At 38.7% G+C, this 26,102-nt stretch overlaps 1 protein-coding gene across 2 annotated transcripts; it reads right to left on the bottom strand.

Moving 5' to 3' along the window:
- Positions 1-5,035: 5,035 nt before the first annotated feature.
- Positions 5,036-22,052, bottom strand: MBIP (MAP3K12 binding inhibitory protein 1). 2 transcript variants are annotated; one of them, XM_084791509.1, is made up of 9 exons: positions 21,857-22,052; positions 18,251-18,370; positions 16,348-16,569; positions 16,170-16,266; positions 13,752-13,817; positions 13,362-13,514; positions 11,622-11,719; positions 6,959-6,997; positions 5,036-5,550 (listed from the first exon to the last, which is right to left on the bottom strand). In XM_084791509.1, the coding sequence occupies exons 1-9, from the start codon at positions 21,983-21,985 to the stop codon at positions 5,443-5,445; spliced, it is 1,032 nt and encodes a 343-aa protein (XP_084647635.1). In that variant the 5' UTR covers positions 21,986-22,052; the 3' UTR covers positions 5,036-5,442. The 2 variants fall into 2 exon arrangements, with proteins under 2 accessions (XP_084647635.1, XP_084647636.1); XM_084791510.1 differs by having other exon boundaries at positions 5,036-5,547.
- Between the last annotated feature and the right edge of the window lie 4,050 nt (positions 22,053-26,102).

Below are 26,102 nucleotides of genomic sequence, written 5' to 3'. Positions count from 1 at the left end.
AAAGGGTCTCACGCTTGTCCCCATTCATGCCTTTCACCTCCTCCTCCCTTCACATAGGTGCTGAGTCATCTCACATCACCACAGAGAAAGGTGACTACCATACATAAGATCTCCTGAGAAAAAGGGCACATTCAGAATAGCTTTTCTTAAAAAAATAGTTTATGTGCATTGAGTGTTTTACCCACATGTACGTCTGTGCAGCATACACATACCTGGCTTTTAATTCTTCCTTTCCAACAATGGCCAAAGGCTAGGACTTTCGAAGCATCCATTTGTTTTTTCTTTGTTTTCTTTTTTTCCCCCCGAAGACTTATTACTTGCCTTGACAGTTCATCTAATGCTCATCTTTCTACTAAAAATAAGACCAGGGTTCTGAGAAAGGGTGGAAAGAAACAATTTAGAATAGCTGCTCTTTGGCTGCCATGTGAAGCCTGGAGGGGTTTTGTTGCTGTTGTTGTTGTTGTTTTGAGTACAGTGACTTTCAAACTATAATTCCCAGGCTATTAAGGCCTACACACTGGAAGCAGGGGCGATGGTGTAGGAAACAGAGCTGTCAGTTACACAGGAACATACATGTAGGCCAAACTTTACTTTTCTGTCTGCCACTTGTGGGTTCCCTTTAATCTGTGGCAAATACTTTTTTAATGAACATCCTTTTAAAATTACATTCTAGCTGGGCACGGTGGCACATGCCTGTAATCCCAGTACTCAGAGAGGCACAGGCTGGCAGATAGATCTCTGTGAAGCTCAAGGCCAGCCTGGTCCACAAAATGAGTCTAGGACAGCCAAAGCTACACAATGAAACTCTGTCTCTAAGATTGGAAATTAGGTACTTGAAAAGCCACCCACTCTACAGAAATAGAGCATGGAGGAAAGCATACAGAGTGTGTATGTACCATGTCCAAGGCCCTGGGTCCAATCCAAGTGAGGAATGAGGAGGACCAAGAGGAACTGGGTGATGATGGCGACGGGGGAATCTATGTTTATATCTGATCCGGTTCTTTTGTTATGCTATTTTATATATACAGGGGGAGGAAATCCCCCTCAGGAAGAGTCATAGGGGAGGGGAATAAGGGGAAAATGGGAGGGAGGGAAGAATGGGAGGATACAAGGGATGGGATAACCATTGAGATGTAACAAGAATAAATTAATAAAAAATTTTTTAAAAAAAGATGAAATCTTATGTAGCTTTGTCTGGCCTGATGCAAATACAGCTGACAGTAATATCTGTTACATCTGGGTGATAAGATATGGTTGTTTAATATAATCTTTCCTGTATGCTCCTGTATATTTGAAACATTTCATATTTTAATGGACTCCTAATTTCACAATTCTAGAATGGCAAAAATTAACTTAATTTTCCTTTGTTTGACCAAGCAGACTTACATCAATATTCAGGTTCCCAACTCCTGAAAAAACTGTTTCCTAGTGAATGGTGGCAGCACACAGAGAATCCTGGGAAGACCTTTTAAACTCAGACCTACTTACCAAAAGCTCTAAGTTTAAAAACATCCGAAGCATTTGGTCCTTTAAGGATAAGTTATTTTTTTTTTAAAGTGTCCCTATTCATATTTGAGACTTCATTTTTTTTTTGTAAGGCCGTTTTAGATTTACAGAAGAATTTAGAGTCTGAGCCTACATATGCATGGCTTCCTCCACTAACCTGCTCCTCCACATGGCCCACAGGGTACAGCTGACCTTGGATGGACATACGTGCCCCAGTTGGGCTCACTCTTAGTGTTGTATGTTCTTTGGGTTCAGATAAAACCATATCGGTGTGCTGGGCGGTGGTGGCCACGCTTTTAATCCCAGCACTCAGGAGGCAAAGGCAGGTGGATGGGTCTCTGAGTTTGCGGCCAGCCTGGTCTACAGACAGAGTTCCAGGACAGCCAGGACTACGTTGTCCTTTAACCTTCTGCCTCCTCCATGCTTTTGCTTACGTTCAGGATATCATGTAGTTGGAACTGTAAAGTGTGAGGTCTCTTAAAGTCACTTCTTTTACCTAGAAATATGCACTTATGTTTCTTCATCAGCTGACTCCTCTTTCCTTTTACACACAGAAAGTATTTTGCCAGACACTTTAAATGCTTACTTTAAAAAAAGAAGCAGCACGTACAAGGCCATTTTGCAATCTGGGAACTTTCTCACTTTTTTTTTTTTTTTTAAATCATTTCTCCCAACTAAAGCTTCCTGAAGGAAGGGTGTTCAGAGAAGCAATTTCATACATATTTAAGTTTCGTGGGATCATTTAAAAAAATCTTTAAAAGTTATTTGCTTATATACACAGATATAATTTTAACTTTGAATGAAACTGTTTAAAAAATTAATGTTATGCGTATGAATTTTACAGAATCTTCAGATTTTAAAAAATATATTTAGCTATCAACATATGTGGAAAAACAAGAATCATTTACCATCTAGTTCCAATGAATCTTAAGATGTATTTAAAGCCATTTTCTGAATAACTTATATAAGTATTAAGAGTTTAAAAATATTTATTTGAAATTTCAGTAAAAGTTCAGACATAGTAAACACAACTTTTCTCTTTCTTGGCTTTGAAAGTGCCCGTGCTTGACACAGTAATGATGGCTGGCTACACCTAACTGCCAATCACCTGCCACAGGCAAAGGTGGAACACACTCAAGAAACTGAATCTGGAAAGACACCATCTTCAGAGCGCCCTTTAATTTATCTTGATTCCTTTCACCGACATGAAAAGTCCTGGTCCTGCTTTCTTTTAGAATTTATCATTATGCTTAAAAAGAAAACAAAACGCACATACACACACGCACACACACACACATACACACACACAAAAACCTTAAATGGGGCTGGGGAGATGGCTCAGTGGTTAAGAGCACTGTCTCCTTTTCCAGAAGGTCCTGAGTTCAATTCCCAGCAACCACATGGTGGCTCACAACCATCTATGATGAGATCTGGTGCTCTCTTCTGGCATGCAGGTGTACACACAGACAAAGCACTCATTTATATAAAATAAATAAATCTTAAAAAAAAAAACGTAAATGCATTTCTTGAAAGCGGTGTACAGGGGGAGGAAGATGGTCTATCCAGACTTTCTTGGACAATGATGTACTATAGGCTATGTGAAAACAGAAAGATATTACAAGAATCATCATTTATTGTACTATTGCATTATCCTTTGAAGTAATTTCATCTTTAGTTTTAGCATGGTTGAGAATAACTGATGATTAATTCCTGGGATAAAAAAAATATCAAAATGTTTCAAAAAGATATTAGAAAAATTAAATCATTAAGGTTTCAAAATGGATCTTATAAGAGTCCAAAGAACCTATATTGAAATAAATTTTGCCCTTTTAGGGTTATCTAAATTAAAAGTTATTAAGATACCAGTTTTAACAAAATTTTAGATTTATTCTTACATGTATGTTTGCCTACACGTATGTATGTGGACCACATGTATGCCTGGTGCCTGCACAGTTTTAAAGCAGGCATCAGATGACCTGGTATAGTCATTACATAGCGTCATGAACTACCATGTGGGTTCTGGGAACCAAACCCCAGTCCTGTGTAAGAGCAAGGAGCAAGGACTCTTTAACACTGAGCCAGCCCTGAAAATATCAATTCTAATAGTTGTAACTCCTAAACATCTTGTTCGATGGGCTCAGATGCTGTCTCTAGGGGCATAAAACATTTTTGGTTAATGTCACTGCAAAGTTTTTCTTAGCAAATTGAAACTTTTATAAAGTCCAATTGCACACTCATCAGTATAGATCACAGACCAGAGGTCCCAGGCCGTTTTCCTCGTAGCAGTGTCCTTCATTGTGACTTTTGTGCTTAGAGATCCTATCAAGCCAGATGCCACATACACACACACTAAAAAAGAAGAGTGGAGAGCAAGAGCTGGGTCATGACTCTGAAGCACCCACAGAGCACAAGTCTGGAGCAGGAACAGGAGCAGGAAGCAGGAAGCAGGAAGCAGGAAGCAGGAAAGGCACACTTCCTACAGAGCTGCTTCTGTTGAACTCACAAGACTGGCTCCAAGACACTCTGGTCGTACATAAGCAGCTGCAGCCAGATGTTAGGGAAGCCCAGCCCCTTACAAAACACTTGATAAAGTATAACCTGGGATGGACTAGGGAGGAGGTGCTTTGCTGTCCCCTTCATTGGGTAGCTTGGATTGAGGCAGTAATCTGCCTCCCTCAACTCCTGGTATCACTTTTCAGTGAGTTTTGCATTAAAAAAAGGACAAAAAGCTGAATACCTATTAGCTCTAGAACAGTTATTGCCAGGACCTTATTCTGGACACACTGACCCTAGCTGACAATAACATGGTATTAAGTCGGGCTTTGTCAGAGGGTTCCAGACTCAACAGTGAACAGTGGTTCTTGGAGCTGAGGTTCTGAGAGTTGGGCTCAGAGTGCACTAAGGCCAATCAAAGATAATTAGAGGAAGTTGAAGTTATAAAGACAGAACTACCATATCAGTTCATGAGGGGGAAACAAAAATGTAGAGGTTTTATTACTCTTCAAGGAGAGAGGGCTGGGAAGACCAGTCAGTAGCGAGCATATCTCGACTGCATAAATAATACACAGCAAGGGGAGAGCAGTGCACTGTTAATCAGACTCACTCCCTGCCCTCGATGCTTGGAAGCTGGTGATGTTAGTCATGCTTCCTCCGGTCAGGGTCTAGATTCCCCACCCTTGTTTTAACCTCGCCTTATTTACAAGTGATCCAGGGCGTAACTGCAGCTGCATCTTCACATGTTTCCAGCTGAGGCAATGGCACTTCCCTCTGTTGGTTTATTACTGTCCAAAGATGGATGCGATCACATACCAGCGCTAACACTTACTACATCACTCCTCCAGGACACAGTTCAGCTCACTGTCCTCCACAGCCATTGATAAAATAGGCTCTCCTGTCATTCCCCTTTACAAATCAGCAAATCAGGGCACACAGAGATTAAGCTTTGCAATGCCACGCAGCCAGAGTGATAAAACTGGGCAAGTGTTTATTACAATAAGAAAGACATAAGAAAAAAATTTATACACATGCATTTGTTGATTTTTATTTTATTTTATTGTCAATAACTGTCTGTTAAATGTCCACTATGTACAAAGTACTAAGATAAACTAAAAAACTGGTTAATTAATGTTACAAATATAAAATCCTTTTAAATACCACTATTAAAATAATAATCTCTGGTAGTCCAGCAATTTAAGTTTTTCAATATCCAAAATGCCTCCTTTAAAACAGAAGGAAAGAATCTCAACAGTGCTATGTGCAGGGTTGCAACATCTCCGAACACTGGAGTACATGACTATTTGCTGCAAGCCAGACTCATGCAAAAATAAACCTTGACTTTACAGAAATGCTTATGTTGATAAATACGCTGCAAATAGTGAAACACATGTAGTTACACGCACATGCATCTTACAGGAGAGCATGTGACAAGAGCAGTTCTCACGGGAGGTGGTGAGTTGCCATCGGTTCTGCTTCTCTTGATTTTCTGAGCAGGGCTCGTTTGAGGGCACTGATTTTCTCATCCAGTTCAGCCAATGAATAGTTCTGCTAGAAACACAAATTGCTGAGTAAGACTTAAGTTTCTCACTGCAGATCAAGTGCTTAGTGAACTGCAAATACCTAACCACTCAGCAGTCTGTTACTGTGTGATAACCATGACACTGACAGTTGTGTAGGGTGGCTGTGCCAGTTTAAAGACATAAAGTAACAAACTTCTGTTTCCTATGGGCTGTGACCATATGGCTCAGCACAGGACACTTGCTTGGCCTGTGTGAGGCCCTGGATTCCATGCCAGCAACACAGAACAAATGCAGACAGAAACAGTGTCATGCTGACCTGCTTCTATTTCTTATCGACAAAGCTTTCCTGGAGTCTTTGTGCTTTGAAAGGCCAATAAAAGCTTTGGGAAAAACAAAAACCCTGTGAGCTCACAATTTATAGCAAAATCTCTAACACTGGAGGATTAGCTTAAATGCCTAAAATACCTAGAACTCTCCTTCTGAGGACCAACAATATCTGGAAACAGGCTGCGCTCAAAAACTGACTCAAAAGTTTACAGTAAATATGTAATTAGCTACTGAGGAATACGGGTTGCTGAGATGGGGCCTCACTATATAGTTCAGGTTGTCCTTGAACTTTTGACCCTGTCATGTCATCCTCCAGAGCGGTACAACTACAGCTATACACCACCACATCTAGCAGCAACATACTATTTAAAAATATAGCAAAATTTTTAAAAGTTTTCCTCAACTTTAATTTATGTCATTAAGGTTGGCAAAATCGTACTATTTCAAATTCAACTAATAAAGTACTTTAGAGAGAGAACTAAGCTGCAATTAGCCTTTATGTGTGTTGAGGGGGCAGCGAGTGTGTGTTTGTGGATACACATGCCCATGGAGACAGAGACTGACACTGAGTGTCTTCCTCAATTGTTCCCTATTGTACTTTCTGAGACTGGGTCTCTGAAGGAACCCAGAGCTCACCGCCTGGCTAGACAGGCTGGCAGTAAGCCCCTGTCTCCAGTGCTGAGGTAACAAGACCTGGCCACTGTGCCCTGCTTTTGATGTGGGTGTCAGGGATCAGAACTCAGGTCTTCTCGAGTGTGCTATAAGCACTCTGCCCACTAAGCCATCTCCCTAGACACCAACTCACCTTCTTTTTGACTTAGATTCTGCCAACTAGTAATGCTCATTAAAAGGGAAATTGGGAGGACACTAAAGTTATTTGAGCATTTAAGTGTTTTCTAACATAACTATTCCATTGAAAACAAGGCAAAGATTTTCATATTTACTTAACTTGTTGGCATCACTCTATGGTCTTAAAATAAAACTACTTCCCTAATTCAACCTACCGTCTGCCAGCACATGGCCTAAAGCATCCGGAGTGGACATATTTATTAATAAGGTATAAACCTGTCAACCTATTTCAGAAGTCCAAAATAGACAAAATGACTTACTTGAGGTGGCTGGACTTTTCTTCTTTTTCCAGAAAAGTTCTAGTTTAAAAGTAACAAAACAATCAATGTTTAGAAATCATCATCAGCATTACTTCCCTCATAGAAGACTCTGCAACACAAGCAAAGCCTTTGGAAACCCCAAGCAGAGCTCCATATTTTTGAGGCATTGTCTAAAATGTTTCCCCACAGAGGCGGGCGCTGTTACATAATATATAAAGTGTAACAGCGAGCTCTCTGGCAAATACCTACTTCCCTGAGTCTAATCACTGAAGAAAGAGGTGCTTGTGGGATTTTCTACTTAGTTTCTTTTAAAAGAACCTTCCCACTCTGGGAAACTGACCAAGAGAAGTGAGAATCGAGAGAGGCAAAGGGTAGTCGGTGTACTGGGCTAAGGTAAGCACACACAACACATGCATGTGTGCAAACAGACACTGCGTCTGTCTAAGCCAACCATTCTTTATTCACTCTGTGTGACTCGAGGCTCTCGCTTAGAAACTGACATGTACATGTCCCACCAGAAGCCAGTGAGTAAAGAGAGTCGGCTGGGGATTAAAAGGAAATCTTCCACAAACTTCTTTTGTGAGAAAACAACAGTTTCTCTGGGCCACTGCTTTATGTAGACAAAATACCTAAAAGTTTATAGCAACCTTGCCATGTACCAATGGAAGACGCCAACACTGGACAGAGGCAAGAAGAGCAAGAACTCAGGTCCTTTTCAATCATGACTTTGCCACTTGATCAACCCTGAAAACTATTCTCATTGTTTTATAATTTCCATATTATTTGAGTTGGTTTGAATTCATATTTCTTGAAGTTGGGCTAAAGACATGGCACAGTGATGAAACACTTGCCCAGCATGTGGGGGCCCTAGGCTCACTCCCTGGTGGTGTGTGTGCTTGCCTGAATGTTAGATTCTTGTCAAGCTGACAGGACTCAGAGTGACAAACTACTCAGCATTTTGAACTGTAATCTAATGAATTATTTTTATACTTTCCTTACTTTCACAACATCAGAAATCACTGGGTGGCAAATTAGTAAATGAACATGTCTGACCAAAAACCAAACCAAAACAATCAATCAATGAAACAAACTCCCAAAACAAAAACGATGATGAATGTACTTTGCAGAATTTTCAATGAACAAATATGATCACAAAGATTTAGAAGAAATTAAAATGCACATTTTCTTTCATGTCAAAAGCTGGTCCAAATACCACCTAAGTATACCTTATATGAGCAAGTACATTAAATAGCTGTCTTAAGTACTAGAATTCTTAGACTTGGGCTGATAGAGTCCAGGTAAGTATGCTCCTTTCTCTGCCAAGCCGTGCTAGGCCTGTGGTGGGGCACATGGACAGGTGCAGCTTAACTTCACCATGTCCTCTGTTTAGACTCTGACCTTCCTAAAAAAGTGGCTTTTTAGATACTCATTGAACCTTGGGACCACAATAGCTTAAACAGTGGGATATCACGGGCTCTGCGACACAAATAATCAGATCATTATCATGGAACAAAAATTAAAAATTCTAGAATGAGTGTAAGAACACAGTGGATCAATGTTTGAACAATGTTTGAACAAAATACGTCACAAGAACATTTATATATACCATATATAGTGGGTTTTTTTTGTTTTTGTTTTTTTTTTTAAGGTATAAAGATATCTGGGTATAAAGGTAAAATTTTTAACAAAGTTTGACACTCTAGAGAAAATACTTAGGAGTACAACACACCAGCAAAACCAGCCACACATAGACAATCCACAAATGTCTCTTCATTCTATTTTATGCTAGCAGGTAATTTACAGCTAAGCGTAGAAAGCCTATGAAAGATGATCCTATCTATGGACAATGAACCTGTGTGCTAAGGCAGCTAAGGCATTTGGCAGGGAAGTGACTTGTGAAAACAGTGTTTGGAAATATTATATTTTAGCAACAGGAGATCAACTAAGATTGAGGAGATAGTGCTGTACTAGCTTAGGGTTGCAGGAAGGTCCTGAGATGGACACAGGAGAGGAAGGAAACAGAAGAGAGAAAAACCGTCAACGGTTGATGACTGGATGCGGGAAGAGAGCAAGGAATAGTCTAGTTTCGTCTATGGCCATAACACCCTGAATGCATCTGATCTCGGAAGCTAAGCAGGGTTAGGCCTGGTTAGTACTTGCATGGGAAAAGTCCAGTTTCTGGTTAGTAACATGATTCTGTCATTGACAGGATAAGAAAATCTAGAGTGGGTGATCTTTTTTAAAGGGAATGTGAATTTGTAAGTAGAGGAGAGTGTGAAGACAGAAGTAGCAAATAAGTTACTAAATTATGTGACCTATACTTGAGGCAGTTGAGATAGTCTGTGTTGAGAAGCTGGCTGAAACATCAGCAAGTGAAAACTCTGTGACACTCCAAGACATGAGGCTTACTGACTCCACACAAGAAGAATCAGAAACAGACAGATATCAGCCAAGTGAGTTAAGCCTTCAGAAAAGGAGAGCTGAAAACACATTGGGATAAAGTGGTGCTTTGTGGAAAAAAGATTTCTAGATCTTTAAAATTATGTCTCTGAATGGAAGACATCCTACAAATTATTACTATTAAATGACATGCAGGTTAATAGCACAGAAGTGCAAAGGTTGAACATTCAGACTAGCTCTGACCTCTAGACCTATGCACAGATAGGCACAAAGCCAAAGGGAAAGATGTTCCATAACAGAGCGAGTCCTCTCTAGGAGCCACACAACTCATTTGGAGTAAAGCAAACTCCGAGGGTTAGCTTCACACTGAGGAACTGAGAAGTCCATATGCCCTAGTCTCTCCCTACAGAGTAATGGCATAAATTTTCACACTTAGCCCTCAAAGTGAACAGAAAAAACTGTGCACTACATTCCTCTAGCTTCTTCTCTTGAGACATAAGGGAACATTGAGCCCTTATGTGTCTTAAGGATTAATCTTTTGCTAGAATTTGAATTTCAGAACTATGAAAAGATTTTAATTGGAAAATTTTTATATAGCTGCACATATAGATGAATTCTAAACTTGGAGAAGCTTCTAGAAACTGGATAGAGGTTGGTTACTATGGGTAACATTATAGCACATCAGAGGAAAAGGTGAACATTAACAGAAAAAAAAAGTATACTTGATCCACAGAACAAAATGAGAACTAAAGTTCTCATTTATGGAAAAATAAACTCCTCATAAGCTATTACAGAAAGTAAAAAATTATGAAAGGTATCACTATGTGTTGCATCTTTTAATCTAATTGTTCTAACAATCTGACCCTTAACTATGAGAATGTTTTAACATAGTGATTTAAAGCTTTTACAACTGCAGCTTACTTGTATACTTAAAGCTGCAGTCCTTATGAGCATTTCTAAAGATGAACTTTACATAAAAGGACTTGAAGACAGTGAATGCACATAGTGCACTGTGCTCCCACAGCATTTGCTCACACTAGAGAACTTACTGCTTATGTTTCCACGTTTCTCTTACTTTTTTTGTTTTCGTTTGTTTTTTGTTTGTTTGTTTTGAGACAAGGTTTCTCTTTGTAGCCCTGGCTGTGGTGGAACTCACTTTGTAAACCAGGCTGGCCTCAAACTCAGAGATCTGCCTGCCTCTGCCTCTTGCATGCTGGGATTAAAGGCCACCACACCTGGCTGCTCCACATCTGTTTCTTGCTCTCTTTTGAATCTCTCCATTGTTCATCTTGCAACACAGAGAATGGGTTAGGCATCAAGGGAATAGGTAAACATGGGTGGGGCATGGCTGGTGGTTAGTAAACATGGGTGGGGCATGGCTGGTGGTTAGTAAACATGGGTGGGGCATGGCTAGTGGGTAGTTAGTAGACTAGGAAGGAAACTGAAGCAGGAGGATTCAGAGCTCAAGGCTTGCCTCAGCTATGGGCTTATAGAGTGAGAACCTGTCTCAAAACTCAAACAACACACACAATGACACAGACAGAGAAAGGAGAAGCACCCCATCAGAAGACGCTGGGAAGCAGAGTGAGCTCAGAGTTGTCTGAACTCTGATGTGCCAAAGAAGATACTTACTAATGTCCGTGAGAAAGGGGGTTAAAGAATGAATGAACGAACAAATGAACGAATGAACAAGAGAGTGAGAAATTATACAGATATAGGTGTGTTAAGGTAAAGAGAACAGGGGAATGTAAGGCGTGGGCCTGTTTAGCTGTGAGAAAGGGACCTATTCATGAGCTGAGGGAAGCAATCTGGAGGGATGGATCAGTGAGACAAAGAACAAGCTCTGAGAGGAAGCATCTGCTATCTCACAACATAGTAGCTCCAGAACCACAGGCTCGACCACCACAGGCTGGACCACCACAGGCTGGACCACCACAGGCTAGACCACCACAGGCTGGACCACCATAGGCTGGACCACCACAGGGTAGACCACCACAGGCTGGACCACCATAGGCTGGACCACCAGAGGCTGAGCTATTACGCCATGAAGATGGCATGACAGAATTTCCGTAGTTGAGAAGGACACATGCCCTATATCTTAAAAGTATTCAGAATCAGAATTCCTAAAGAAGCAGGTAATCACCTCTAAAGTACTATGCTTTAAGATTAAAACAGTATTTCACATGTGGACCATGGATATACTACTACAGAATGAAAAATCTTTAAAATAACACTTTGTTTTTTAAAAAACGCTAATACTTACGACAGATTGAAAGTATTCCGGAGAGATGCCCTCCAATTCAAGGATTTTATCTTCAAGCTTTTTAATTCTCTGATAAATATCTCTTGGTACTGGGCCGCCTAAATTCACAGGGAAAAAATGCTGAAATCTTAATAGTTCTGTTTTCTTTTCATTTTTATTCCTTTTTAAAAAAGATTTATTTATTTATTATGTATACAGCATTCTGAACCAGATCTTGTTATAGATGGCTGTGAGCCTACCATGTGGTTGCTGGGAATTGAACTCATAACCTCTGGAAGAGCAGTCAGTGCTCTTAACCTCTGAGTCATCTCTCCGGCCCTCATTTTTATTCTTAAAATACCATGCAAATATATTTATATGTAAGAACAAAAACACTTAAAAATAAGCCAATGAAGGAAAAAATCGGTTGAAATCCTCAGCTCATGGTTTCACCCTGCGTTCAGTTTCACTCTGCATTCTATGAGACGAACTACAGATGTCCGCTTTCCAACTAGTGCATGTGTTTCCCATATTCCTATCAAGTGTTTTGTGAAATTCATTTTATGAGACACTGAGTGGTTTCTGTATAGGAAAATTAGTGTTTCTAATAGATGTCGGTAGTTACTTAGAAGGAAAATTACTGCAGTGACAAGTTCCATCTGATGGCTCTGTTATGTCTTAGCATTTTCTTCAACTTCTATTTCTCCTAGCACGGTATATTTTCTCCTTTGGCCTAGAATGATATTTAAAGGAGCTTTTCCCATAATTCTCAACTGAAGTTTTTTGGAGAAGAGCAAGGTGTATTAGAGATATTTGAATACCAACATCATTGTTCTATTCAGACTCCTTCTACTCTTCCAAGCATCACCACTGCAGTCCACCTGGTGTAGAACACCCCGTGTCTCTGGGTAAGCAGTGAGTCGGCTACGTGCATGAGAGCTACAGAGAACTATTAAATAATTTTTAGTTGGGTAGAAACAAGATCAGATATGAGTTTGAAAAACTGCAATTTGGCCACAGGGTGAAAATGACCTAGAGAAGGAAGTGACAAGCAGACCTATCACCCCAAGACAGATTACAGAGGCTTCATGTTCAGCAGTAGTTGTGGAGGGGGAAGTGCAAACACGTAGGGGCATTTAGGAGGAGAATGGAGAACACAGTAACTAAACAGATAAGGTCTGTGCCTGCTTTCCAGTTGTCCCTTACTGTAATAACCTGGGCAAGCTGCTTGAGCTCTCTGAACTTCAGTCTCACTACCTTTCCGATAGTGACAGCACCAGCACCTCCACAGAGTATTGGTAAACACCAAGTTGACATAGGCATGACACTTTCACAGTGACTAACAGTACTGTTCAATAAATACAGGTTCATTTTCCGTATGGCACTTATTCATTTATATGTCTATTGTCTCTAAGAGCACCGAGGACAGGACCACATTTATCCGTATTTTGTAGTTGGAAGAGTGGCTAATAATAATTAGAGGTGCTCACACAAGTTCTAAAATTAGCCATCGTAAAACACTGTGTTCACTTTCTGTTGTAACTTCAATAAACTGGGGCTAAGAGAATCTATTTGGAATTCGTGGAGAAGAAGCATAAACACCAAGAACTTTCCAGACTCCTCGACAGTAGCGACTATTTCATGCACCTAGAATGTAGGCTTTACAATGAATGTTCAAGGAAAATCCGAAAGCTAAATGAGGCTAATTTCCTGAAGACTTGCAAAGACACTCTACAGAATATCCCCAAACTCTCTACTTACCTGTCTGCAGCCGCAAGTGAGCCTCAATATTCTGGAGTCGTTCTTCCACGGCCTGATTACCACAATCTCGCAGCGTGCCCGGAGGTTTGTGACCTGACCCTGCAATTCCTTCAGGTCTGGTCTGTGGTCCATATGTATTCACAACTCTAGAAACTAAGTTTAGAAACTTGTAAGCCTATGTAAGTTTATGTTTCAAGAGCAAAATATTCTCTCTCCTTAACAGTACTTGATATTCTTTCCATAACGGCCCCCTAACCACGAGGTCAGAAGAGGAAGAGAGGCAGTGTTGTTCTAGAATAGGGGTTAGGTGGGACGGCACTTCTGTCCCTGTGTGAAGAAGCTATGACAAGTTTCTGCCAGTGGTGAAGGCGTTACATGGTGGCTACTCACCCTTTACGTGACTTTTAAATCCAGGATAAGGAGTAAAGATGGCATCCGTTCTTGCACAACTATTTTCTATGGAGAATTTGGATAAATTTAGTTTAAATTAGTCTTAATTACGAAGGATGAGATTATGATAAACTTCTAATAATTCATATTTTACTCATAAGAGTAACATAAAGAATAGTTTGGGTGATTTTTATCCTCTGAATTGAATCACATATAAAATTTTCATTTAATGTTAAGATTTACATATAGAAAAATCATTACCATTAAGTGACATAACTTAAGACAATTTTTAATGAAAATTAGCTATTACTAAAAAGCACCGGCCTTTGGAGACAATAATTCATATATTACATAGCACCATATTCTAACTGTTATATAAACAAAGAACCCAATTTACCAAATTATCTTAAATAATTTTCAGCATACTTATTATTACCAAATTAGTGAACCTCTAACAGAGGAATTGGCTATATATTTATAAGTTTTTATTTTAGAACTACAGATCTAAAAATAGACCCTGAAATCTCAAGCACATATACACTGAAACCTCAAGTACAACACATACTTTCCCTCTGTGACTAGATTTCCAATGTTCATTTAAAAACTTCCTAATCAAAAAAGGCATCTGCTCCTTTCAATCCTATTTTTTAAAAACTATAATTTTAGGAAAAGTATGTTGTGAAAATTTTTCTAATACTTTTACCAAGGTGAAAACTACAATTTCTTTCAAATTATGTCTTAATAAATAAACTATAAGGAAGAAAATAGAAATATGTTATTATTAATCTAAACCATTAATTATATATATTATATAATACAATAACATATAGAAATATATACTAATGCTTAAAGTAATAGTAAAGCCATACATTGGCAGTAATTTTCTATTAAACTCTCATAATTATTTTGTAAAAAATGGGTAGATAATGAATTGAAAGTCCTTTGTTAGTCCATAAAATCTGATTTCTAAAAATTAATTTTTTATTAGACCAACTAACATTTTAAAATGTATTTTTAAGCTTAAGTTTAAAAGATCTGTGATAAGTCAAACAGTAAATAAAACCGCAAATCCACTTAATCATTTATTTAAAGATTACACAAACTCACTTTCTTTTCCTTGGAAACACCTTAAAACATATTTTAGAGGCTCACACTTCTTTATTCTACCCTTTCATTGGCCGAGGTGTTTAAAAAAGAAAAGATATCATCCATTCCAGGGCTATATTCCAAATGCATAGACCATCAGTGAGAAGTGCAAGTCGGTGTGGGGACAGTGAATGTGTGAGTACCAGTTGCTCTCCACAGCAACCCTTGCTAGCACTGCTCTGAGCTAGCAAGGGATTGAATGGACCAAGAAATCCTGCTGAGCATTTCAATTCTTGTCAATTTCTATCCCCTGGTGGTTTATAATAATAGAGTTAGCAGGAAGAACAGAGGAATAACATTAATGACACATGCACTTGCTCTCTCCACAGACCCTTTCTCTTGAGGTGCATGCAAATGGATTGCTGTACCTGAGATTTCGCAAGTGTTCCCACCTGTTCTAAAAAGCTAAACTAGAGATCCACAGAAGTTAGCAGTAGAAACAGTTAAATTTAGAACCCAGAGTGAGCCTGCGATAATAGGCCAAGAGCATCACAGCATCAATATGATCAGGAGTCACTTCCAGGTTCAACTGACAATTCCATGTTTATAATTCTTAGCCAAGAGATATTAAAGGCAGTAAGAAAAAAATTCAGCTCAGTTACAAACTTCCCTCCACAATTTTTTTCTAAGAACTACTTACACTGATTATTTTGAGGATACCTAAATATGGTCTGTGGCAATGCCACACAGCATATGGAGTTCTGTAGGTACACTGCAGACCTGAAAACACACTGTAGTGTCAAGTGAAGAGTGAGGAGACTGATGAGAAACAGCAAAGGTGTGCATGATGAAAAAGGAAAAGCCTAGGGTTCTGCAGGTCTTCATGGCAAGCTGGGTACACCCATGATGACACTAAGGCGTAAAGAGAGAACTGCTCCCTCTTGAGGAATGCTACTAGCTTTCCTCAGTTCGCGGAATTAACATAATTTCACAGGTACATTTACACACCTGAAGTTCTTATTGCTTTGTTCTCTCCTGACAGCCAGTCTGAACAATCCTGCCACCCAACAGTCTTTCTACCTTCACTTCCTAAAGGGCCTTTCGTCTTCTTGTACCTGTGGTAAACATTTGACTCCATAGTCTGGCTGTCATTTTTTTCATAACCACCACAGCCCATTATTAAATAGAAGAAAAGGCTATTGCCTCAAAAGCCAACTAAAAGCCTATAAAATTAATTTTGTTCTTAATGTTATTCATTTAAAAATTAATATTACAGCAGTTGTCAAAATGTTTAAAATCCAATTAAAACAAAACAACCAAACTTCTGGTTACCTTGATTACAATCAATAACATTGCAAAATTCCCTGACGTTGTTTTCATTGATTTCAGCTTGTTTCCGTTCAATGAATGCAGATATTCGTCTATCAATCTACAAACAACAAACATTTTAACAATCTAACTTTTACAAGCAGCCACCCCCACCCTCATCCCTGCACCACCTCACACTTACTTCTGCTTTTCCAGCCTTTATCTGAACTACTTCTGGATCAAAATGGACTTGTGCCTTTTTTACGTCTCCTAAGTCACAATCTTCGAGCTTTTCTTCATCTTGAATGTCTCCAATGGGATGCTGGCCACTTAGTTCACTCTTGGTCTCTGTTTCTGTCTGTCTTATCTCATCAACAGTAGTTGAATTCTCTTTAATTAAAGACTGGAGTTTTGCTAAAAAAGGCTGAAAAGAACACAGTAACATCTGTTCAGTAGGTGATATATTTCTATAAACTGTCAGCAGGTAAATGAATATTATCAGCTATTAAATATAAGAAGCTGGCACACAAGGATATACAGGTCTGACCACATGTGTTTGCTGTTTTCTACTACTGTGGCCCTTATCATTTGCTGTAAATTTATTTTTTAAAAAGAAGAAAAGAAAGAAAACCTGAAGAAATTTAAATCTTTCTTTGAGGAAATCATTCTGTCACTTATCTTTTATTTTGTGCCAAATCACAGCCTTCAGTCTCTGGCCTGGATGGATGCCTCTTAATTAGCATGTCATTCAGAACACTAGGCTTAGCAGGAGAGCAGTGCTCACTCAGCAAAGCCCTGCATTATCACTGTTCCGCTGGAGATTCTCGACTTCAAAGTATAGTTGGCCAAAATGAACGAGAGAGCATGGATATGAGTGTATAGGTGTTACACTGAGTGAACACGCAGCCTTTCCTGACATAGCAACATATCTTATTGGGTCATGAAATGAAATTTTACAAAGGAAAATGCACAAGGGGAGAAGAAAAAAAAAAATGAAACAAAACAAAACATGCTACAAAGACCCCTAGCTGGAAACAGACCACTCTAACTAGAGTAGGTTTTTTAAAAAAGCATCTTCATAATGGGAATTCACTTGTGTCCATTTTCCCTAGTCATTTCCACCTGGCACAGTTCACGTTTGAGCTCTACAGCTCGTCACTTGCCCTTTAAACAGTGTTAACTGTTATTTTTATCACAAAACACAGGTGAATATTCCCAACAAGTGAATGAAAGCAGGCCTGAAAATTAACACATTACTTCTAAACAACATCCCGATCATCTTTCATACAATTTTGCCTCTATTGTTTGCTATGCCAAGTACTCTTCTGAAATCTTATAACATCTTAGACATAGTAAAGTGACCAGGAAAAACAGCTCTGCTTATCCTTGATGCTTCACATTTCACTCTAATTAGAGAAAACCTCCAACTCAAATCAATTACGTTTGCAGAGCTGTTCAACAGCAGCCAGCAAGGTTATAATACTGTTCATTTCTCAAACTGAAATATTAAAAAATATAACAATACCATTATAAATAATTCAATATTGACTTCCAATATCAAGGATAAATTATTTCAAATTATTAAGGCGAAATAGTGACTGGTTACTCACTAAGATGAAACATTAATGTCACAGAAATTACTTTCTTTTTAAAAACTATGCTGAAACTGTTTAATTGCAATAGACACTCCAGGATGTGTCATGCTGGGATAATGCCACTTCTTGAACCACTGAAAGCACTCCATGAGCCTCCAAACTCACCCAAGGCATGGAATCATTAGCATAGCATGACTCACACCTGCCGTGTCTTATTGCTTAATTATAACCCACCATAGATGAACTGTATTGAATTTTCAGCAAAGCCTAGAATTGAATAGAATTGCATTTATTCAGTTTCATAACCACATTGGCCTATTGGGCTATATTCTCATAACCATCCCGATCACTAGTGAAATTAACAGACCTAGACTCAATAAGGATTTAAGTAACCTTTTATTAATAAATATTAACAGAGTGTTGAGGTAGAACTGAAAGATACTACAGCTAATTTAACTTAATTAATTTCTATTTTCAATATCCAGTAAACATTTCTAATATGAAATTTACCTGTAAGTACAAAATGTGTTGCTCAAGTGCAGTAAGGAGCAATGCAGGCTGAGATGCTGAGAGGCTCTGGAGCCTGTTCCAATCGATTGTAATTTTCACCACATCATCTCTGAGGTTAAGCTTCAAAGAGGCAAACCAGAAACATGACAAAAATTACACGATTAAGGTGTATATCTGGGATTATCACAAAAATAAGATTTCTATGGAGTAATGCATGCCGATTTTGCTCAAAGTTACTGTTTCAATGACATAATAAAATGCTTTACCTAGTTGCCATTTTAAAAAGCCAAAAGGGTGCAGCTTTGAAAAAAATAAAAGCATGTTTTATTATTCTAATTCTGTTCCTGTATGTGTATAATGGGGCCATGTTTGAGAAGAAGCTGTCCATGAAAGATAGAAAGATGGAACTTCTTTTCATGCTCTGGTATCTAAAATACCTTTGGAAGGTGACCAAAAATAGGTGTGCCCTAGTCAGAAGCCAACTAACTCCAACTAAGCATTCAGCACTGGAAGATCAACCGTGAAGCTCCAGGAAATGCAGTCTCATTGTTACATGTCACACAAGTACATGTCTAAAATATGGCGTTACTTTGATATCTTCTCGTTCACACTGTTTTCAAATTTAACCAATTTAAAACTTCGGATTATTCACACATAGGGCTAGATGGCAGTAACTACTTCAGATAAAAATCAAGTCATGACTTATGAAATTGTTGAGCTGGAAAACAAGTACTTTCCCACAGTAGTCTAAGAACCTGTTGGAACTGGATGTCCAGTTGTTTCTTAAGAACTTTCTAGTAAGATATTTCTCACTACATGAGTATTTTTCACCAGCTGGTGACTTATTAGAACAAAATTAGAACAAAATACCCAGAAAACTACCAAGAGTCTGAATAAAAAATTGAAATCAATATCCATCAAAACGTCAGAGGGAGAAGCTTCCATCTGCAATCATTTGGCCCAGTATGAGGGAATCCCTATTTCTAAGGACATACAAATCATAGTACTGTAAAAGGACATTCCATAGTGGACACAAGTTAATTATATTTTATTTTGCAAGAATAACTTATTAAAAATCAGTCATATTTTCTACAAAGTAAAGATACATGTTTTATGAATTCAAATATAATCTAATGAGTTGTAAAAATAAAGCACTGAAACACGACTCAGTGTCCACGGAACCAGAGTTCTCAGGTTCGATGTTAAGCGCTCTATTGCATAAATGATGGACACAGAGGCTCATCACAGAGACTAGAAGGGTTTGACGTCCACATGTGGCACACATAAAGAAGTGCAAAATTTACATAGGCTATACTGACAAAGACAAACTTATACTAAGTTGAGATTTAACAGTACGATTAATTAATAAGACTAGTGCACTCATTAACATGCATGAAAGTAATCCATCAGCATGTATTTACAATCCTCCAAGATATCTTCAATTGATTGTGGCAAATTTAGATGGTTTGGGAAAAAACAGGCAAACCTTAAACCAAAGCAAAGCATCACCTTCTCTAGAGAAACTAACTGTAGGAAAGAAATATTAATGATTGGATCAATTTTCATGGCAGAATTACGTAAGCCTTCAAAGGCAACTCAAGATACTTGATCTTTTATGGAAACCAAACAATAAAGTTGCAAAGTAATTTAAAAATGACTCCAAATACATCCAATTATGGATTCAGCAAATTTCCCTTTAGCAATATGAATTCTATGCATTTTTACCCCATATCTCTTGGGACAGTAACCAGGCAGTCAACATTTTCCATTAATGCACTATTAGCATTGACTATTCAATTATCCATGCTCAGTAGAAGCGTCGCTATTTTTAAAAGCCCAAGCTAACAATAAATCTTTAGCTTGGTAACTTGGACCAATGAGAAGGAAGAAAAAGGCTAATATCAGTATATCTTGCATTTGGAGAAAAAAAATACTTTTTAACAATTCAGTTTTATACTTTATACTTTTTTTTTGAAAAGCACTAATAATTGAATGATATTTCAGATGAACTTAGACATATTACAATTTACATCTCTAAAATCCTTTTAATTTGTTAGAAAACAACACACTCCCCAGTGGCAACTATATAGGTTTATGTACGGCTTTCATTCTGAAACTATACATCTGACTATATATTACTAAATGATATACCTACTAAAATAGTATCAAATTGTTTTTTTTTTAAATCTTATATTTGACACTTGTATGAAAGTTCTTTTACTATTTTACAAAAACCTCATTTTCTCCGAACATTTTTGACAGGTGGCATAAGTTAAGACTTAATCATTTTTCTATTTGGATCGATGAAATAAAATTATATAATTTTGAAAATTTCCAGCATGCGAAATACTTCAGATGTTCAAATCATTTATCAATTTAAATTATTTTCTCAAATTCTAAACATAATATACAAGAATATTTTCTCATCTTGACATTAGAATATGAATGAATAAATCTTTTAAGTTCCAAATCCATCCCAAAAAAGTTCTCTAACTTTTAAACTATGTAAAGATCTGGGATGTTACCACTGAAACGTTAATAAGAAAAGTAGTTTCAGACTTTGAAAGAATTTTGGTAAGTTCTTACTAATCAACTGAGTTTAAAATTTTTAACTTTTAGAAGTCCAGTAATAATTGCCTCATAACGCCAAACTGAATGTACAATTCAGAGTAGTTTGCCAGTCAAAATAAGCTACTAAATAAGGTTTTAATTTTCCATTAAAATATCATTTTACAAGATTAACTCTTCACCCAACTAAGGATTTAAAAAATAATCTTCACAAATCAGGTAAATGCCCTATTCTCACAGGGACCTTTCTGCCTTTGACACAAATGTATGCTGTGTCCATTTCACGCACTAGACCAGCCCTACGCAAACTAAGAAAACCAGGAAACATGGTCGACACGAAACACTTTAAAAACCTGGCAAACATACTTTTATTTCTTATTAAACGTTTGCTTTATTATATCATAAATGGTCATCCAGTAAATTAGTGAAAACCTACTTTTTAAAATCCAGATTTACTATGACATTTCTATAGCGAAGTTACACGGCAGTAGTAATGCAGTTAGAATTAGCCACACATAACTCAGCCAACAATTTACACTAAAATTCAAGCATACTACAAGTTATATTTTTAGAAATCCTTATACATTTCTTCCCGTTTCAAAGAAAAAAAGAGATGTAGTAAGTTATAAGAGAAAAACAACAACAAAAACAAATCCCAGAATAAATCACCTCCTAAAGAGTAGAGATGGCTCTAAGGAAAAGTTTCAGGCCATATTAACCAATGAATTTCTACAATAAAAACACTGAAGGCAAAATGACCATAAGCGCCAGGAGCCTCCTTAACCATCATCTTTTATGCATTAATTTTATGCAAGATTTCGGCACCAGGACCCCATTTTTTCCCTAGACCTTGGTTCTGAGGCTTGGCCATGGAGTGTGCAGCTGGGCCCGGGTTCCTCCGGCGACAGCCGAGCCTCGGCATCCCAGCGGCATACACCATGCCAGAGGGGTCCGCGACCCCCGACTCCAAGGGGACTTGGGGGGGGACAAGACCCAGATGCTCCCCACCCCACCCGCCTCCGACGCACCTCCGCTTACCTGTCCTGTCAGGGTGTGCAAGGAGCGAAAGATTTCGCAGAGGACCTCCCGGGTGAGGAGGAGGCTGGAGCTTCGCTCTGGGTTTCTCTCGCTGCTGCTTGAGGAACTATGCTCTGCAGCAGCAGCCATGACACCTTCACAGCAGCCCCCTAACCACCGCGAAGAGGGCTCACCCCCGCCCCTCCCTCGCGGAACTCGTCGCGTCGAGATGACGTAAACTACAGCGTCTCATTTAGAGCTGAGCCTAGGCCCCACCCTCTTTGTGTGACAGACAGGCACAAAGACCAATCAAGAGCAAGAATATCTGTGCTTGGAGAGACTGTGTGTATGAGGGCTGTCTAGTGCGAGGAGGGACTCTCCATTCGGTGATGCCGTGGCTTAGAAACCGACCTTAGGTCTTAAATGCTCCCTGAGAAGGATGGCAGAGCCTTACTGTTAGGTGTTAGAATCTGAGTCCCGCTACTAAAATTTAAAATGTTAACATGACGGCGTGGAGTTGTCTTGGAAAAAGATTGCGGGTCAGCGATGGAGCGGTGCTCCCGTTTCTAAGTACTGGGAAATTCCTGTCGTAACTGGATAGAGTATTTTCTTCTACAAGGTTTGGCACGGAGAATGTAAGAAAACCCAAAGGGCCGCATTGTGCCTCTTTTACTTACCAGGGAAATACATTGATGACTACATCTGCAAATAGTTTGTGTCAAGTTACTGAGATGCAACAGTTTCTTAGTGTGACAGCTGGATTCTGGACCCTAAAATTGCTTCAACATAAATTCAACAAACCAACTAATTCCAAGTTACCACAATCTTTCAAATTAGGATATAAAACTAAGTCGGGTGTTGTTAGATAGCTTTATTATAACCAAAAAGTTATAATTTTAAAATGTAGAGCCAGAGGCAACAAATGTCTTTTATTTAATTTTCTCCATTAAAAAAGAAAATGTATTTTTATTCATATATTTAAAAATGCCTCAAGTATTTTTCTGAGTGATGGATTATTTGATGGAGTTCATTGTAAAGGCATTTTGTTGATAAAGGAGATAGCCTAGATTTCATTTCTAATTTCTATCTTCTCAGTTGCTTCTTGGCATAAGCTTGCAGGACAGTATTCTGACTCTGTTGCTAATGCCAGCACCAACACTCTGAATCATTTCTGCTGAGCAGCAGATTTTTCAGCAGCCCACTTCATAAACTGTAATTAGTTTTCTATAAAAGGACAAATTATTCCCGTTCTAAAATTTCAGTATTATGCTTTTGCGATACATTTCTGTCTGCAGTTAGCCCACGGAAATCCACATCTTTTCATCCTATAAAGCCTCCTACTTAAAATAGATATTCTTGTAAAGAAGAAAATGAGAAATATCTAAAATGAGCTAATGGTATCAGGAATGAATACAAGATGTCATCAAACAGAAGATGTAATATGTAAAGAGTTAACAAATTCTAAGCATTTTCGAGCAATAATAAAGTACAAGTGCGGGTCTGGATTTTAACTAATAGAATATTAGATAATTGAGAGATAAATCAAATGATCATTAGTTATTTTTATATTAGGGGTTCAAGAAATTAAGTAAGGAGCTGGCTGTAGTGGTACATGCCTTTAAATCTTAGCACTCGGGAGGTAGAAGTAGAGATGGAGGCAGAGGCAGGTGGAGCTCTGAGTTTTTGGCCAGACTAGTCTCTAGAGAGAGTTCTGGGACAGTCATGCTACACAGTTAAACACTGTCTAGAAAAATAAAAACAAAACAATAGAACAACAACAAAAGGAAATCAAGTAAGACTTGAAATTCGGGGCTGGAGGGGGAGCTCAGCGGTTAAGAATGCAACTGTACTTGCAGAGAGCTGGAGCTTGATTCCCAGCACCAATGCTGGACAGCTCACATCCCATGCCTCCACCCTCCTTGGGTACCTGCACATACACACACACACACACACACACACACACACACGTGTGCCCACACATGCCCCCACAACCACATGCACACACATACACACATACATATACACACTCACACACAGACATGCACACCCACCCACCCCCACGGCCAAGATGATTTCTGTCTTTTCTTTTTGACATAAGTAGTGAGAAATGGGATACCATAGCTAAGTGCTGGACTTCACCAGCTGACACTATTGACTAGTTGGTGCAAAGGGGAAGATTCAAGTTCAGGAAATGTGAGTCCTTGTTGGGCCAACTACCTCTGATAGAGAAACAAAAACAAAGACAAAACTAATTTTGAAAGGAAAAAGCAAATAATGTTTCTAACATCTGCTATGTGTTTCCTTTAGACTGGCTCAACTCCTTGTATGCACCTCTCCTTGTCAAATGTCTCACAGTTCTGGCATCTCCAACATCATGAGATATCCACTACAACTCAGGCTTTACTTTTGCAGTTTTACATTGTGGACTCTTGGGCCTCTTGTAGGGACACATTGCTTGGCCTCAGTGGCTCTCTGAAACCGTGGAGGAAGGATGCACCTTAAAATTCCCCCCTCACCCTCTCCACCCTGCCAATCTCGTAATTTCGATGCTTTCCAGACCAGTACCATGTGGATGACAAGTTTGACTGCCAGCTTGCCATGGGCCATCCCTTGGATCACCTCTGTAGAAGATTTTGTATGCTGTGTAGGGACAGAAAACCTCTTAGACTCTTTACTTTCAAAAAATGGGAATTTTTACCTGGATGGGGTCTTGTCCCAAGGATGTGTTTTTACTACCCTTTTCAATTCTTGGTAGATTGCTTCTCTTTACTGGTGCTAATTTTAACAATGACAGCCTCTTCTTTAGCAGAAGACTCTGCTAGTATAGAAAAGCAAACTAAAACATGTCCATACATAATTCAATAAATACTGTGAATGGAAATTCCTAAAATGCTGGCTGTATCTGGCTGTGAACGAAAGACTCCTGGAAGGAGTTTGTATGTCTGCAGAGACTGATGAAGTGATTGTACCTTCACTACTGTGGAGAGAGTAGAATTTTGTAGGTTCAGAGGCTAATTATGTCGGTCTAGTTTTAGCTTCTGGAACAGCCATTCCTTGCCCAGCTTTGTATCTGGACTAATACCTTGTGCTAATAAATAAAAACCTCTTAGAAGCTATTAACTTAGAAGAGCCCTAGCTTCTGCCAATCCAAGAGCTAAGACTGTCATCAGAGAGCATCTTGGGGTTACAGAATAGCTTTCTCCATCTCATTGTACCTGCCTCCCTGTGTACCTACTAGTATATTTTATTGGTTTTTGTCTATTAATTTATTTTTAATTTTTATATTCTCTTTATATCCCGATTGTAACCCCCTCCCTCCCCTCCTTCCACATTCTTCCCCATTCCCCCTACCCTTCTCCTCAGAAAAGGGAGGTCCCCCCACCAACCCACCCAGCATATGACATTGAATCAGGACTAAGCTCATCCTTAAGCACTGGGGCCAAGCAAGGAATCCCAGTTAGGGGGAAGTGATTAAAAAACAGGCAACAGAGTCCATGTCATAGACAGCACCTGCTCAACCTACTAGGGACCTGCATGAAGATCAAGCTGCCCATCGGTTACATATGTACAGGGCCAACCCCTGACACCAGTGTATTTTAAAGTTGCCTCGATTTGTGACATTTTTCCTCTGTAAAACTATAAAAATTCTGTGAAACTGCTTCCACATTGGAACATGGAATTTTGGAGTTACCTCAATCTGTGTTCCTAGGCCATGATCACTCGAAATACCTCAGTACAAACTACCTTATTCTCTTTAAGATGAGAGTCGTGGTTTTTACATAGACAATATAATGCACCACATTAGCAGAATAAAAGACAAAAAGCAGATGAACATCTCAACAGATGTAGAAAAAAATAGCCTTCAGTGTTCTTTTATGATGAAAGAAACTGAACAAATTAGGTATGAAAAGGAGCTGATAAAGTAATTAAAGAAAGCTGTAGAATCCCAAAGGCAGCTTTCAAAAGTCAGTAGCATTCTTATGCAACCATAATGAGTATGCTGATATAGAAATTTAAAAATCCCATTCACAGTAGCCACAGACAAAAATAAAAGAGAAATAAATTTACCAAGGCTATGAGAGACATCTGACAAAAAAATCAATACTCTTAGAAATCGAGGAAGACAATCTAAAATAGATGTCCTTGGGTGAAAATATTAACAACTGCTAAATGGGCTTCTTAATGCCACTATTGGTGTTCCTTCATGCCTACCAGATGACACAAAAAGAGTTAGGGCTCTCTGATTCAGGCTTGTAGTCTTGTTAAT

Source organism: Acomys minous (genome assembly GCF_964271855.1).
Source record: "Acomys minous genome assembly, chromosome: 8".
In the NCBI taxonomy this organism is placed as follows: Eukaryota; Metazoa; Chordata; class Mammalia; order Rodentia; family Muridae; genus Acomys; species Acomys minous.
The sequence above is the reverse complement of the archived record's forward strand: the minus strand, read 5'-3'. Positions and strand labels throughout refer to the sequence as shown.